Source organism: Artemia sp. Qi Xiang Cuo, chromosome 7 (genome assembly GCF_049724085.1).
Source record: "Artemia sp. Qi Xiang Cuo chromosome 7, ASM4972408v1, whole genome shotgun sequence".
In the NCBI taxonomy this organism is placed as follows: Eukaryota; Metazoa; Arthropoda; class Branchiopoda; order Anostraca; family Artemiidae; genus Artemia; species Artemia sp. Qi Xiang Cuo.
Window position 1 is genome coordinate 43,401,562 of NC_142800.1, and position 15,739 is coordinate 43,417,300.

General features: G+C 34.8%; 1 protein-coding gene across 6 annotated transcripts in view; it reads left to right on the forward strand.

Moving 5' to 3' along the window:
• Window positions 1–15,739, forward strand: part of beta-Spec (spectrin beta chain) — a 172,627-nt gene that overhangs the window by 79,270 nt on the left and 77,618 nt on the right. For all 6 annotated transcript variants that reach the window (XM_089092294.1, XM_089092290.1, XM_089092293.1 and 3 more), the window contains exons 9-15: window positions 666–813; window positions 1,703–1,947; window positions 5,722–5,934; window positions 7,864–8,031; window positions 9,404–9,574; window positions 12,372–12,543; window positions 15,333–15,520. In XM_089092294.1, coding sequence (XP_088948420.1) covers window positions 666–813; window positions 1,703–1,947; window positions 5,722–5,934; window positions 7,864–8,031; window positions 9,404–9,574; window positions 12,372–12,543; window positions 15,333–15,520 — 1,305 coding nt within the window. The remainder of the gene's footprint in view (window positions 1–665; window positions 814–1,702; window positions 1,948–5,721; window positions 5,935–7,863; window positions 8,032–9,403; window positions 9,575–12,371; window positions 12,544–15,332; window positions 15,521–15,739) is intronic.

The following is a 15,739-nucleotide window of genomic DNA, read 5'->3' on the forward strand; positions in this document are numbered from 1 at the left end:
TCACAGATTTTACGAGCAATTGGGTTACGAGCAGTGGCGGTTCTAGGAGAATTTCTGACATCTGGCATTAAATTCCTTTTAAGGTAAATGAAAATGTAAGATACCGTAACATACCTATGTTATACCTTGCCCCCCCCCCACCCCAGATTATGAGGCCTAAAACCGCTACTGGTTAGGGAGATATTTTTTTAGGAACAATTAGGAAACACGACTCTCAGAAACGAATTCAAGGCTAAAATTATGTCCCATGAAGGTGTTTTCCAGCTAAAAAAAATAATGTCCCGTCGAAACGAGAAAACACTAGATGGCGTCGGTGATATTATTTTTTTAAGCTGGGGCCAGTTTTTCCTCTTACCAGTTTTTTATACTCTTTGAGTTTACCCTATAATGTTAACTCTGAACAGAAAGGTCACAACGGTCCTTAAGAGTTGTTCCTTGCTTCCTGTATAATAATAATGAAGTTTAGATACATGTAATTCATTATTATGAGCCTTTCAGTTTGCAGGACATATAACTTGTACCCGTTCAATTGATTAATCCTTTTATATAATTTGTATCATCTGTTTTATTGGCAGGGCAATGATTTGTGTAAATATTTATTATATATTCTGGATTCATAAAGTGGTGATTTTTGCGTTTTCATTTAAGATTAATGACTATTATAGGATGCTTACGGCGAACTTGTCAAATTAGCTGTTGAGAGACGCATCCGTCTGGAAGAGAGCAGGAAGCTTTGGCAATTTTATTGGGATATGGCAGACGAAGAAAATTGGATCAGAGAAAAAGAACAAATTTTATCTACTGAAGATATTGGTAAAAAAAATTTTTATTTTAGGCTTACAATTCTTTTCTGCTAACCAACACGGATTGTTGGCTATCAATATTCAGTATTTACTGTTTTTTGGAATAAAATGGATGGCTAGAAAACTCCTCCCCCTCCCCAGGGACATATCCAGGATTTTTTTTCGGGGGGTGGGGGTACAAAAGATTTTTTTCGGGGGGGGATTCTAAAAAAAACTTTAAAAAACACATCAAGAATTGATTTATATTGACTTTTTGTTACGTTTTCCCCCGAACTGACGTGTATTGAAAGAGTTTTGCGACTGAGGGAAAATACTGTCAAATGTGTATGTCTGGCACTTGAATGAGCTCCTCCATAGTTTATCCACTCTCCCTGATTTAAAATCTAGATATCAAAATATGAGTCCATCCATGTTTTTGCTTTCGAGTTGAGAAGTATGTAAACAAGCTGGCACCAGTTCGAGTTGAAGTTAGACTAAAATTTAGACCAAGTTGAATTAACTTGTAGTTCTTGAGATGTACAATTGTTTCCTGATCTCATCGCCATTTAGGGTAATTTACAGATCCATGAAAGGAGCTCTTTCTCATGTGTTCGAAAGTGTTGTCATCTGCTCTTACAAACCATTCTGTTTGTGAGTTTGGTTGAGCCTGCCATTTAGGGCGATTTAGTGATCCATAAAAGGAGCACTATCTCATCTGCTCTCACAAACCATTCTGTTCGTGAGTTTGGTTAGGTCTGTACTTTGTTTTTTTCAAATTTGCGACTGAAGCGAACTACTTACAAATGCATGTGTTTTGGCTCTGGAATGAGCTACTCCATAGTCTATCCCCCCCTTCTTAATTAAAATCTTGATATCAGAATTTGAATGCCAGTAATAATAGCAGATTAAATTGATTTCAGGTCATGACCTTACAACGATCCATCTTCTACTATCCAAACATCGTGCTCTTGAGGAGGATATTCAAAGTCACGAGCCTCAGCTACAACTCGTTATACAAGCTGGCGAAGATCTTGTCAACGAAAGTCATTTCGGATCCGATAAGATCCGGGAAAGAATTGATGAAATTGCTGATATGTGGAATCATCTTTGGGAAATGGCAAATCTTAGGAAGAAAAGGCTTACTGAAGCTGTTGATCTTCACCAGGTAAGTTATGGAATCTGTTGGCCAATTAATATAAGTAATTATGCAATTTTTGGCTAGTTTCAGAGGCTTATTTTCTATCTACTGTCTATCTCTTACTATTTTTCTTATTATTGGTGTTTTAATATTAAAGGAGCAAGGTAATATGTCTAATATTTCCTTTATTTGGCTTATTTTAATTTTTCATCTTAATAAAAAAACCTGCACTAAATCCAGATTCAGCGAGCCTCTATCCCTTACGTCGATACATTATTCTATAAAGACAAAGTGTCCATGTTTTTTGTATATAATCAAAAAAAAATTTTTTTACTGTATTAATTATGTATTACTGTATCACTTTTTATTTTATGGTAATTTTTGCTCGTTTCAAGTTTGGCTTCATTTTTCATTTTATTTGCGTTGCGGAATCAACACTTTGGGATCGTCATTTTTCTTCTATACCGCCACTGTCAGTTTTATTGGGGGTAAGTGGTATGGGTCTAACCTCTACGGTTTTTGACGAAATCTTTTTTTTATCTCAGGCTGGATTGATGAATATGACTCTTAAGATGTACGATGGTTCTTTGATCCCATCGCTCTAATGTCTTCCTAAAAGAATAAATAGAAAAACCTAGAGATCCATAAAAGGAGCACTTTCACGTGAGTCCGAAAATGCTGCCATCCACTCTTATGAACCATTCTGCGCGTAAGTTTGGTTGAGTCTGTTGTTCCATTTTTCAAATTTGCGACTGAAGTGGAAAAGTGACATCATATTTACCTTGAAAGAAATATAAGTTTCAACTGATTAATGCAATTTTTAACGCTGATAAATAATTCTTGAAGAAGTAGAATAACTTCTGAAATCAGAAGTAGAATAACGCAAGCAAGCTAAGTCGGTAATTTCACGATAAACAACAGTTAAAATAGGGATAAATTCTTTTATTAGACAGTGAAAAAAAATATATTGAATATTTCGATCACATGTACAGTATTTTTTTATTGTTTTTTCACTGTCTAATAAAAGGATTTATTGCTATTTGAACTTTTATTTATCGTCATGGAAAGGCAGTATCGTCTTCGAAAATACCTATCTCTAATTTTGGAGCAAAACATGGGCGAGGAGCCCTTCTATTATCCAACTCTCAGCCTCCCCTCCCGTCGTTAGCTTTTTACACACTAAAAAACCGCACCTTGGTCTTGACTTGTTTTATAGGCAGTTAGTCAACAGCTTAGACTTAGCTTACTTTTGCACTGAGTTTTAAAATTCTTGTATGATTGCTTAAAACAAGGTGTACCTTGCCTACGTTTCCTCTGAAAATTTGGAAATTGATGGAGAGGGAGAGCAGGAGGAGAGAATTGGTAGCTCCAATCTTACATATTTAAATGCTATGCGTGATTCTGATTTTAAAAAAGTGCAACATGCCTATATGTTCTTCTGATAAGTATATGTAAAGAATGAACCACTGGCATAATTTGGGATCCGTGTGCTTGGGTTTGCCTGGGTTATCCCCCTTTCCTCCTCTGGAGGTACATATTTTGGACTTCGAAATCATTCTTAGTGATAACTATCTCAATTTTTTTTACTTGTCGCCATTAGGGTCTGCGGCGGCACACATCCCTTTTTACTATGTTGACTACTGCGTTGACTCTGATTGAACATACGCTAGATTCTAAGTTAATTAAAGATTTATGAAGAACTCGTTTGCAGATGACAAAATATGTATTTTGTCAAATTAATCTTTGAACCAAAAGCTCATACAGTATGACAATGCTGCTTCATTTAGTTTAATTCTTATTAATTTAGAGTAATTTGCCTCTTCATTATTATGTTGTGAGAAGACACAACACCTTTTTTTTTCTTCCTTTTGATTGTTTTCTTTTTATGAGGTCAAGCGTGAGAAATTATCATGTGCTAAGAAAGCTTTCATCTTCACTTTCCTTTCTAGAAAGTGCCTCCAAGTAATAGCTCCTTTTTTCAGGAAATTTAGTTCTATGCAAAGTTTCCTTTCTTTGTCTAGATGTTTTCCCTGGAAACAAGGATTGATACAATTAAGTAGGAGAGGGAATGGGGGGAGGCTTTGTCTATATGAAAAATGAGAAGGAATATAATTTGATAAAAAGTTTGAAGTAATTAGCAGATTTCAAAGGTAGTAATGATGAAACTATATATTCATACGGTGGTGGTACTCAGTCCTCCACTTTCACGTTCGTATAATGATTAGACACAATATAACGTTTCCAATTCTAAAATTTGTGCGAGGAAGAGGCTTTAAATAAAAGTTCAAATAGGGATAAACTCCTTTTGATAGACAGTGATTTTCACGAACAGTGATACAATTTCACAAAAAATATTAGGTATTTCGGTCACATATGCAGTGACCATCATCAGTAGTACATATGTGACCGAAATGTCTTTTTTTTTTCTATTTTTTTATCACTGTTTGTGAAAATCACTGTCTATTAAAAGAAGTTTATCCCTATTTAAACTTTTATTTATCGTCATGGAAAGGCGGTGCGGTTTCCAAAATTATCTACGTCATATTGAAGAGGCTTTAGCTTATTGTTGTGTAATTTTCACTTACATTTATGCCAATATGTTGAGAGAAAGAAAAGAAATCCCAACAGTTACACAAATATGCAATTTACAAATTCCTAGTTATCAATTAAAAAAAGCAGACATATTATCAAAATTCAAATACCACGTTTTTTTGAAGCAACTTTGGATGCTTTTTGAGACAATAGTTCGCTTTGGGACGGAGAGGTCCGGGGGGGGGGGGCTCAAATAGGTTAATATAAATTTTAAGATTTCCTAATATTAAAATTTACTTAAGTGTTTTCCTAAAGTTTTTCATTATCGCACACCATTTTAATGTTTTAGTTTTCTGTTTGTCTCTTCTGATTTTTCAAATCGCTATTTTTTAGGACAATTGTTACTTTTGCGATTTTCTCTGAAATCCATGTTTAGGCCCTGTTTCGTTTCGATTGGTTCTTTTGTTAGACCCTAATCTATTGTTGCTGAAAAGAATAAAAGTCAATCCAAAGACTTTATTTGAATAATATATCCCGTACCCAGTGAATTATGCTCTAGGAAATATCAATTATTGCATTGAAATGAGGATAAAATGTTTACCGCTAGAAAATTGGATGTTTTTTTTATGCAAATAAAACCTAACTTGGGAACAAAAGCAAATTTTTGGGGTAGTTAGAAATTTTATCCTTCGCCTTTTTTAAGCGTTTTGTAAAAAAAAGAAAGCGTATTAAAGCACTCTTTTTATAATTCCGTGCAGTTTGGGTATAGAACACGAGTATTCCTCTCCAACAAACGATGTTGGCGATCGCTGGGATTAGCTTAAAGTTGTTTTTATACAATTTTGAGGCAGAGATGCTAAATAGATGGTGCTGTAACTTTAAGAGACGTCTTGAAAAAGAAAGGGGGCAAGGTGGTTGCATAGAATTGCGATATTTGGCGTATTGTAATATAAGGTCTTTCAATAACTTTTTGTACCAAAAAGCAGATAAAGCACTATTTATGCTAATACAATGTGTTGTTAGTTTTAACTATTCCGGTGAACTTACCGTCTGTATTTCACCGTTAGTTACGTTAAGTGATTTCGAAGATACCTGTGTGTATTTTTGATCAAACGACCATTGTCTAGAAATGTGCTGTTCTATTTATTTTCGTCATCACAAGACACATTTAGGTTGGAAGCTGCTTCCTTTCTTAAATGCGTCTAACAAATTATGCGACATACATCATTTTGTCAAGCAACTTTTGACCAAATCATTGTTACTATTTAGTTCTTTTGCGACTGCGACGAGGCAGATACCTGGATGCTAGATTCTTTGCGTCTTGTTTCAAGTGAAGATGTTGGACGTGATGAGGCTAATGTTCAAAGTCTCCTCAAAAAGCACAAAGATGTCAGCGAAGAGCTTAAGAGCTACGCATCGACTATCGAAGCCCTTTCGCAGCAAGCCACTGGTCTTGGAGAAAAAGACAGAGAATCACCAGAAGTATGTCTCTTTTATCTTTTTCTTCTTTTCTTACTGAAAAAGCTAACGGGGCAATACATTATTTTTTATTTATATGGTTTTGTTCTATAAATTTACTCTTAACTTGCTGGGTGAAAATCAAATTTTCCTTGCAAGTAGGGTCTAATAGAACTCCAATCTAAAATCGGCCCGCTTAAATAGTAAATGAGCTTCTCTTCCCTGTATATTCTTTTGAATCCCTTTAAATATATAAAGAATAAGCAATTTATATTAAACAATCATAAATTGTAATTTAGTTTTATCTAAAGTAAGTTACTATGAAATATCAAACGGTTTTATTTTTGTCATTATAAAGGCAAAGAACCGGTTAAGCGCTACTATTCAAGCTAGTGAATTGAATCGTTTTTCAAACATATCCTGGAACTGTGAGAATGTTATTTTTATATGTAAATTCTTTTTTTTTTCCAATAAAATGAAAATGGAGCGTCACGAAGAAAATAACCTTGTATAAACATTTTCATGTATTCAAACTATTTTAAAAATGTGTCAATTGCATGAATATTTTAAATATGTATTTAAGCTGTTTCCATGTATTTTAGTTAGGGAATATAATAATACAACCAGGTCGAGTGAAGCAAGTGCTGTGTGTGGGCTGAATGCCAGAGAAAATAAGTATAATTATTCCACTGAACTTTAATATTTACATACTAATAGAACACCCAATAGACTGAGGGATTTGTGACAGTTTTGTTGCGTGAATTTGATTCTGGAAATTTAATTTTTCTAACTTGGGGATACTGTTCAATTTTTTCCATTATTATAGTTTATATTGCACATGTATAACTACAACACAAACTGGACAGTTGTACATGTCCAAACCCTCACGTAAAGTAACGTAACAATACGTTACGTGATGTCGTCCTTAACGTAACAATATTTCAGTCATTCCAAATTTTCCATGAAAATCTTATGGCTTTCAATCGATATTTTTGTTCATTCGTTAATTGACTTCTTTTATTTTTTTTTGTTATAATTGTTTTTGTCGTTATCAACGAGTATTGAATATCAAATAATTTGGGTTATTTCGCCTGTCCAGTCCCAAAACATTGTATATTCTCGATTTTGAGTTAAGAGTGGCTTCTTACGTAACTTTACCCACTGAATTGATGTGAAGTTGAATTGAAATGAAGTTGCTCTATCTCCCATGGTTGCGTTTATTGGGGTGCAATTTTACAGTGCATCTGTTGTTTGTCTTTCCAGTTCCAAAACATTATCTGACGGACAAACTAAAAGGCGCCAAAACAATCACTAGCTCAAAACAGTGTATCTGAAAGACCAATCACAAACCTGGTTTTTCACCTCATTCATCACCCATGCCATCACCATCATCAATGTTTATCTTTGATACAGTTTTAAGCAGTTTTTATCTAGAAATGTCTGATTGTGACTTGAGTTCAGACCTTGTTAAAGTGGTTGATTCCCAGTCTATTTATTTCTTTAATAAGACTAGAATCTGAATAAGATGAAGTGGTTGAAATTTTTTTATTATACTTCCTATGGTGTAAAATATTGTATTTGTACGAAACTTTTAAAACAGATTTTAGAAACAGTGTATATACAGACAAAGTCTATTTTCTGGAGAATCTAGTCAAGTTTTTTGAAACAAATAGCACTACGCATATCAGCATGAAAAACTCATCAAGAAGTACTACTCATTTACACTTTTGCCCAAGCGTGGTAATTCCGGTCTTCACGCAAAATTGCCGGGGATCCCCTGTATAATTTAAAAAAATGCAGATGTTTTAAGATTAGGCAGCTGATTTATTTTTATTGGCGTTGCCTAGTCACTGTCCAAAAAAATATAAGAGTTCCGCATTCCTCCTTTCTCTAGTTGCCCTTTTCAGTGTCTTTTAAGTAACTTTGTCTAAGTTAGGATTGTTGTATTTGCAGGTGTTGAGCAGACTCGATGGTATTGACCGTCGTTACAAAGAGCTGCTTGAACTTTCCAAACTTCGCAAACAAAGATTGTTGGATGCTCTTTCCTTATATAAACTCTTGTCTGAAGCTGACGGCGTCGAACAATGGATTGGAGAAAAAGAAAGAATGCTTTATACAATGGTAAGTAAACAAATCCATTTTCTCTTAACTTTTTTTCAGCATTTTATTTTTTTTTATCTTCTTCGAATGCTTCTTCAAACCAATATCTTCTTCAAATGATCTAATTTAATCTTTAGAAAAGTTCAACCAAAATTGCTGAATATTTCAAAGATTATCACACTATAGCTGCTTGTGTGCAATAAATGTTTTAATTCGATGTGTATCTGATAAATCATAATCTATTACACATAAAAGAATGTATAATGTTATTATATATAATACGAATAGAAACATAAACAAATATAATAGAAAAAAAAGGAATTCTAAGATCCACCAAAGAGGCTCCAACAACCTGTCAATTATGGTTGATTGATACCTTGTCAGTTGCTATATACACCTTATCATTGACATCTTGTCAGTCATGGCCGAAGTTGGTTCAAATCATGTAGCTTGAAAGCTCGTTTTGTAACTCAGTTAGCTGTTTCTCCAGCATTTGTTTACAGCATGAATAGTTGTTGAATACTTATTGAAACATATTCGGGATGAATAAATTTCATTTTGGTAAAACTAAAGAAATTAATCTATAAAAGGGTAATTTGAGTTGTTTACATACCGAATCTTTTTACAAAATTAAAAAATTGAATTATAGAAAAAGATCAATTGACAAAAAAGAAATATCGTTGGTTTTGGCATTTTTCTATGTAGCTTTCAAATCGATCAATTAGAAACTATTTTCTATTAAAGGGTTTTTTTTCTTCTAATTCTAAAGATTTTCTTATTCCAACGGTAAGTTCTGATTCTTGAGTAGATTTCCTTGCTGACACATAAAGTATTAAACAAGAGCTTCCATATAAATAGTTTAAAAAGTTAAATCTCTCAAACGCCAATTTTCCATTCCATGAGATCCAATAAGTGCATGCTAACCGATTTGTCGTGATCGAAGTGAACATTTGGAAGTAATAAAACAAGTCCTAAGCTTTATAGATCTGGGAAAAAAAAAAGAAGCTCGAAAATTCAATACGTCAAGTTCAGTTTTTAAATTTGCTGCTGAGACACGAGCTAAATGTTTTCTATTAGAATTGAAAAAAAAAAATTCCTTCAGTATGTATTCGAAGTAGCGCTGCAAATGAAGCATTGTAAAAACGTGTCTCATATTAAAATTTGAGGCCTAGATAAATCTTGTCCTTACACATATGAAACCATTAGTTTATTCTTTTATACTTGTAATTATAATAATACAATTATATAGTAATATATAATTATATATTATAATAAAAACAAAAAATAGTAATTTTAATTATATTTTATGGTATAATTGTATTCTTTATATAATTGTTTTATATGTTTAGAATAATTGTAATGAATTCTTATCAATTTGTTTTTTTTTTGTCAGGTCCCGGCCAAAGACATTGAGGACGTGGAAATTCTGCGTCATCGTTATGAAGGTTTTGATCATGAGATGAATTCAAATGCTTCCCGAGTTGCTGTTGTTAACCAATTGGCTCGTCAACTGCTCCATGTAGAACATCCAAATGCAGATGAAATTGTTGCTAGGCAGAATCAAGTAAATATGACTTTCTCCTTCTTTGACTTTAATTTTTGGGCGCCCGGGAAAAACTTAAGATATAGTTTTTAATTACGGAGAAAACTTTTAGAGATTGCGGAAAAGTTCTGATCTTGTAAGTCCTAAAGGTTTCTAAGAAAATTGATCATGGTAACGTTAGTGACACACTGGTATCAAAACAAGAAAGAAAAACAACAACAGGAAAACAGTGTGAGGCTAGAAAAAAATGGATAGTTCTTCTAAAACCGTTCTTTACATTCTTTTTCTGTTTGTTCCCCCTCTAAAATAATTCCTGGGTTTATTATTTATTCAGATAATAACAATGATCTCCTGCATGATATACTTTAAGCACATTTTTACATAAAGACACCTTGAAAATCACTATTTTTCTGTACCCCTCTCCCCCTCGATTTTTCACTTGTGAAACATTTTCCATAAAAGTATTTGTTCAAAGAAAAGTAAAGAACCATATCAAAACCTAACACGAGTGGAAAGAAGGTCATTAAATAATTCAAACCTAGGCAAACCTATAGTACTATGGATGTATCCAAAACAAACAAATGTACCCAAAACAAACAGAAATTAAAGTGAATTTTACCATCCAACATAGGGGGTAGCAAATACTGCTATGGATGAAACGATTAGTCCTATAACGAACAAATACTAAAATGAACAATCTAGTCGTAATTGAAGCAAACGGAAAGTAGCACAAATAAGTATCGGCTAGAGTGTATTCCAAATAGTGGGGTTTTTATTTGTCAACTGCTTTGCATCGTTTTAAATTCAAATTTCCGCTGCTTGGACTTGTGTTATTTTTGCACCAATGGAGAATATTGTAACTTTCCTTTAAGTAAAGCCAACCTAAAGCATGTTTCAAAAACAAGTCATATTTGACCAAACGCGAGATATGCTATGTCGGGTAGGTAATAGATCATAGGACAGACAAAGGAAAATGTAACGCCTATTTTCTGCCGTCACGAATCGATACAACCTTTTTTGTCTAAATTAAGGTTCTGGTGTCCTTGTCTGCATGTAACTTAAAGCCAATCGGGAAAGACCTATCCATCCCTTTCAGTATCTGCTTCCGGAAAAAGTTTTCTGGCCCTTAATGGAAACCAAGTGGCGAATTTTTTTTTTTTTTTTTTTTTTTTACATTAGGCTCGTTTAGGTAATATTTCAGTGTGCTCCCCTTAACCCAACTACAATCTTTGAAAGTTTCCAGCCAATCAGATAAAAAGTATTTGGGCCTTTGTGTTGTGGGGGGGGGGGGGATTGTTTCTTCGACTAAAATTTATTTTGTACATTAGAGTTCACTTGGGCCAGAGACTTAAGGTTTTAAAATTTGCTCTGAAAAAGTTTTTTGGCCCTTTTTTGGGTTCAATTTTCAATCCTGATTTGGGGCGAACTATTTTTTTTTTTTTTGTATTAGGCTCTTTTCTGTTTGGGGATTTGAAGCCTTAGGTTTTAAACTGATTATGGACAACAAGGTTATTGACCAATTTTCTGCCCCACTAACACCCTTCATCCCCTGATCAGAAATGTGCTGTCTTCTAAGCCCAAAATAATTGGGATAAAAATCTCGCTCTTTCTTGGGATTTAATTTTGAAGGGGCCTATGCCTCCAAACTAAATTTGTCTTTTAACATTAGGGTCCGCATAGCCAGGGACGTATGATTTAAAGTTTCAAGCCATTCAGAAAAAGAAATGATTTTACCCTTTAAAGGGCTTTGTTTTCAGGCAAACTTGCTTGTGCTTCAGGCTTCCCTTGCTAACCAAAGAAGTTCAGATACACCTGTCAAGCTAATCAAAAAAAAAAAAAAAAATTTCGGGCTTCAGGCTTTTTAGGCCTGTGGCAACAACTTAGAGCATTTTTTGTACTTCAGGCTTGCTTTAGTCAAGGAACTTACGGGTTCAAGTTTCAAGTCGTATGGAAAAAAAGCTTTTTGGCCCTATTTCAGGGAGCCAATATTTTTTCTCTCTCTTGTTTCGTATGCATTTTGCTAATGACCCAAGGACTTAGGGATATAAGCTTTAAGCCAATCAGGAAAAAAAGGTTTCTGACAGTTTTTGGATCTCCTTTTGATGGATCGTGCCCCCAAATTAACTTTTTTACAGCCTCTCTCATAACAATATATTGTGTCCCATTTACCCAGGCAACGATTGTTAAAAGTTTCAATCTAATCGGAAAAAGTCTTTTGGGCTGTTTTTTAGGTCCTTATTTTGAAGCCCTTACCCTAGCTTTAAAACAAAGAGGTGCCTGGCCTTTTCAGGCTCTGTTTGTTGGGAACCAAATTTCTTTTGACTGTGGCTTGTACATAATGGTCCTAATGGCCCGAGGATAAACTCATAAAATGGACATGTTTTGGGTCTTTGTCAAAAAAAGTTTTTCTATTTAGAGAGACTTAGAAAAACGAATTCACTACGAAAACTCGCGATAGAAAATATTATTTTGTTGTGCGAAAATTAAGAACTTTAAGCCCCTGAAAGCAAAAGATCATCTTCAGTGCACTTACAGCTGCGAGTCTAAAGATTCTCACTATGACACCCAATAATTTATTGGGTTTTTTTTTCGTTTTTTTTTTTATATCTGCTTTTATCATATGAAGAATTTAAACTCCACTTTGCCATCGAGGATTCCTCTCAAGTGTGTATATTAACTTTTGTTGATAATAAGCTTTGATGAGTTGTATGAGTTGTGATATGTATGGCTTGTATAGCTTGTACGAGTTGTGATATGTATGGGTTCTTTTTTCTGTTGGATGCTGTGGTTTGACGCTTTATTGTTCCCTGTTTTGCAGTTGAACCAAAAATGGGCTGATTTGCGCGCCCAAGCAGATGGAAAACGAGATGAACTTGAATCTGCACACGGATTGCAAACGTTTCATATCGAATGTCGTGAAACAATATCTTGGATTGAAGACAAGAAGCGTATTCTTGAAGAAACTGATGCACTTGAAATGGACCTTACTGGTAAATAATAATACTTTTTGAAGAATCGTTCCATTTAATTGAGAAATAATCCTTCGGTTCAAAACCAAGTTTAACCTGTCTTGTAATTATAATGTCAACTGATACTAAAAGCGAAATCTAAACCCTCCATTTAATCAGGAGTGTTTAGCAGGGCCATAACCGAATCGTGAAATTATGATCTCAACTAAAAACAAAAGTGAAATAAGTTTTTCAGTGGCATTTTGCAAAAGTGATTACACTTTCCTATTGTGATCCTGAACTATTGTTAAGTTTGTGTGAAAATTTCACAGCAAATCCATTTGTTCAGTGATAATTCCTCCGATGCCATGAACACCAGCCCGAATCTATTTTGGAATGGTTGTAATTCAAAGTCACTTATAAAACTCAAAAAGTCACAATAGTCAGTTTGATATTCAATAAGTCACTTTCAAGTAATTTTTAAGATGGAAATAATGCTAACCCTTCTTATAATCTTTTAAATTTTTATTCAAAAGATAATTCTTCCCGACTTGTGTTTGAAACCAGATATACCATTTTGTATCTTCACCAGAAACGTTGCTCTAGGTTGAAATTGGAAAAAAGGTGGCTCCGCAAATCACATTGGAATAAACGTTGATGGTGATATGTGACTTGATAACGCTACGTATGAACTAAGATGTGCTGTGTCTTTCCTTCTAATCTGTTGTATTTCTTCTTGTGAAGATTTAAAGTGGCTTCATCTTTTTAATTTTTTTTTCGCCCCATATAAATCTTCTAGGTCCTTTTTTTTGTCAGTTAACATAGCGCTAAAGTAGCGCGAATTTCATACTACGCTTTATCGATGTTTATTTTTAGTTACATTCTTAATAGCAAACCTCCTGAGTTGAGGGCTGCTATATATATTTCTGGCCTAATAATGAAAATACGCATATTTATCAACGAAAATTGTTTTATTGTTTTTCAAAATATTCTCCATCAAGATTTATACACTTTTGCATGCGCTCAAACCAATTTTCGAAGCACTTTTTCCACTCCGATTGAGACACCGCCAAAACATGGTATTTGAATGCTTCAACAGCATCTTCTGGCGACGAAAATCATTGTCCATGAATTTTTTTCTTGATGTGTGGGAATAAAAAGAAGTCATTGGGTGCCAAGTCAGGGCTGTACGGCGGATGACCCCTCAATTCGACGTTTTGGTTGGTCAAAAAGGCGCTGGTTTGAGCCGATGTGTGAGAGCTCGCATTGTCATGGTGCAGAATGATGCGTCTTCTCTTGTTCGTTTTTCGAATTTCTCCGAAGACTTCAGACAAACAAATGGTGGTGTACCACTCAGAATTGACCGTCCTACGTTGCTCAAGCGGAACAGTCGCGACATGACCAGTTTTGCCGAAGAAACAGGCGACCATTTGCTTCGAAGTGCTTCTTCCACGAACAACTTTCGTTGGATTTGGCTCATCTTGGAAGACCCACACGGTCGAGTGCTGTTTTGTTTCGGGCTCATACGCATAGATCCATGATTCGTCACCTGTGACGATATTATAAACGTCTTTTGAAGCACTGCGATCGTATTTTTTGAGCATTTCTTTACACCAATCCACACGAGCCTTCTTTTGAGCGATTGTCAAATTGTGCGGGATCCAACGAGAACAAACTTTTTTTACGGCCAGGTGTTCATGCAATATCGAATGTATGCTGGTGGGAGAAATGCCTAGGCATGCCTCTATCTCACGGTATGTCACATGACGGTCTTGCATTATCAGTTCACGTACGGCATCAATGTTTTCTGGCACAACGGCTGTTTTTGGATGACCTTCACGGAATTCGTCTTTGAGCGAGCGTCGGCCACGATTGAATTCGTTGTACCAGTTTTTCACAGTGCTGTAGGATGGTGCTTCGTCGCCATACAAAGATTTAAGTTCATCGATGCACTCTTGTCGTGATAATCCACGTCGAAAGTTGTGAAAAATGATCACACGAAAATGTTCACGAGTTAATTCCATTTTTTTGCCACATTGATTTTTTCAAGACCCTGTAAAAGGAAAAACAATTGTCGTTAGTCAAAAAGTTCTGAGTACATTTATGCTACAAAAGTTCAAACTTTCCAATGGAAATGTCAGATTGCACCTGGCAACACTTAGTGTTGCATAGGCCAGAAATATAACTCGCAACCCTTTAGTTTTTGTAATATTGTTGTTGTTTTTCTTTCAATTTTTTTTTTTTTTTGTAAGAACTGAACTATGATTTATATAATTTTCTCTATTATTAAATTATTTTTCTCTTGCCTTTCTACATCGGGGACTAAATTTTTGTAAAGCTCGAAGAATCAGACCCTAATTTTTTATGCCTGACTGTATACAATACGACGAAAATCTGAGACGGTTAAATAGGGATGACCAACAAATTCGACTCATTCAGATGGAATGACACATCAATTCTTTGTTTGGATTGGTAAAGGGGATACCCTTGACTAATGAAAGTAAAAAATTGGTATAGATCGTTCCTTCTACGAGTAAATTCCCATTATTGAAAATCACCAAAAACTAACACACAAACAAGTAACATTTTTGGTAACAAAGTACCAAATTGTACCATAGGAGAAAAAGCACGAAGTATCAAAGAGCGCCCGAAAGGGGGCTCTAAGAACGACCATCTATTATCTAAGAACGACCATCAAAGAACGACCCATCTATAGAGCGTATGCCAGTGCCATGGGTGGCAGTTCTACTTAAAGTGTGCAAATTAACTATTTGAGCTGTATGTTTCAAATGCTGTCCATGTACGTAACTATGATTCGTCGTTTCTTCTAGGTATCATGACCTTACAACGTCGCTTGGTTGGCATGGAAAGAGATTTGGCAGCTATTCAAGCGAAACTTGACTCAATGGAAAAAGAGGCAGAAAAGGTAGAAGGCGAACATCCAGAAGAAGCCGCTATGATACGAGAGCGAATTAATTCTCTTCAAGTCGTCTGGGATGATCTAACTCAAATGCTTAAGGTATGGAATATTTATGGGTGATTTTGAATGGACGCTAAAGTGATAGTTAGAGGGTATACTTGTTGAGGAAACTAGTTTCTTTCTTTTTTACAGGATATCGAATCAGATTCCTCTGCATTGGTTATTAATAAAGATGCCCCCCAAGTTGAACCTCATTTTATTCATATGTTCTTAAGAAATTACAAGGTTGTTCCCATGAGAGTTATTGACTTTAGTTTG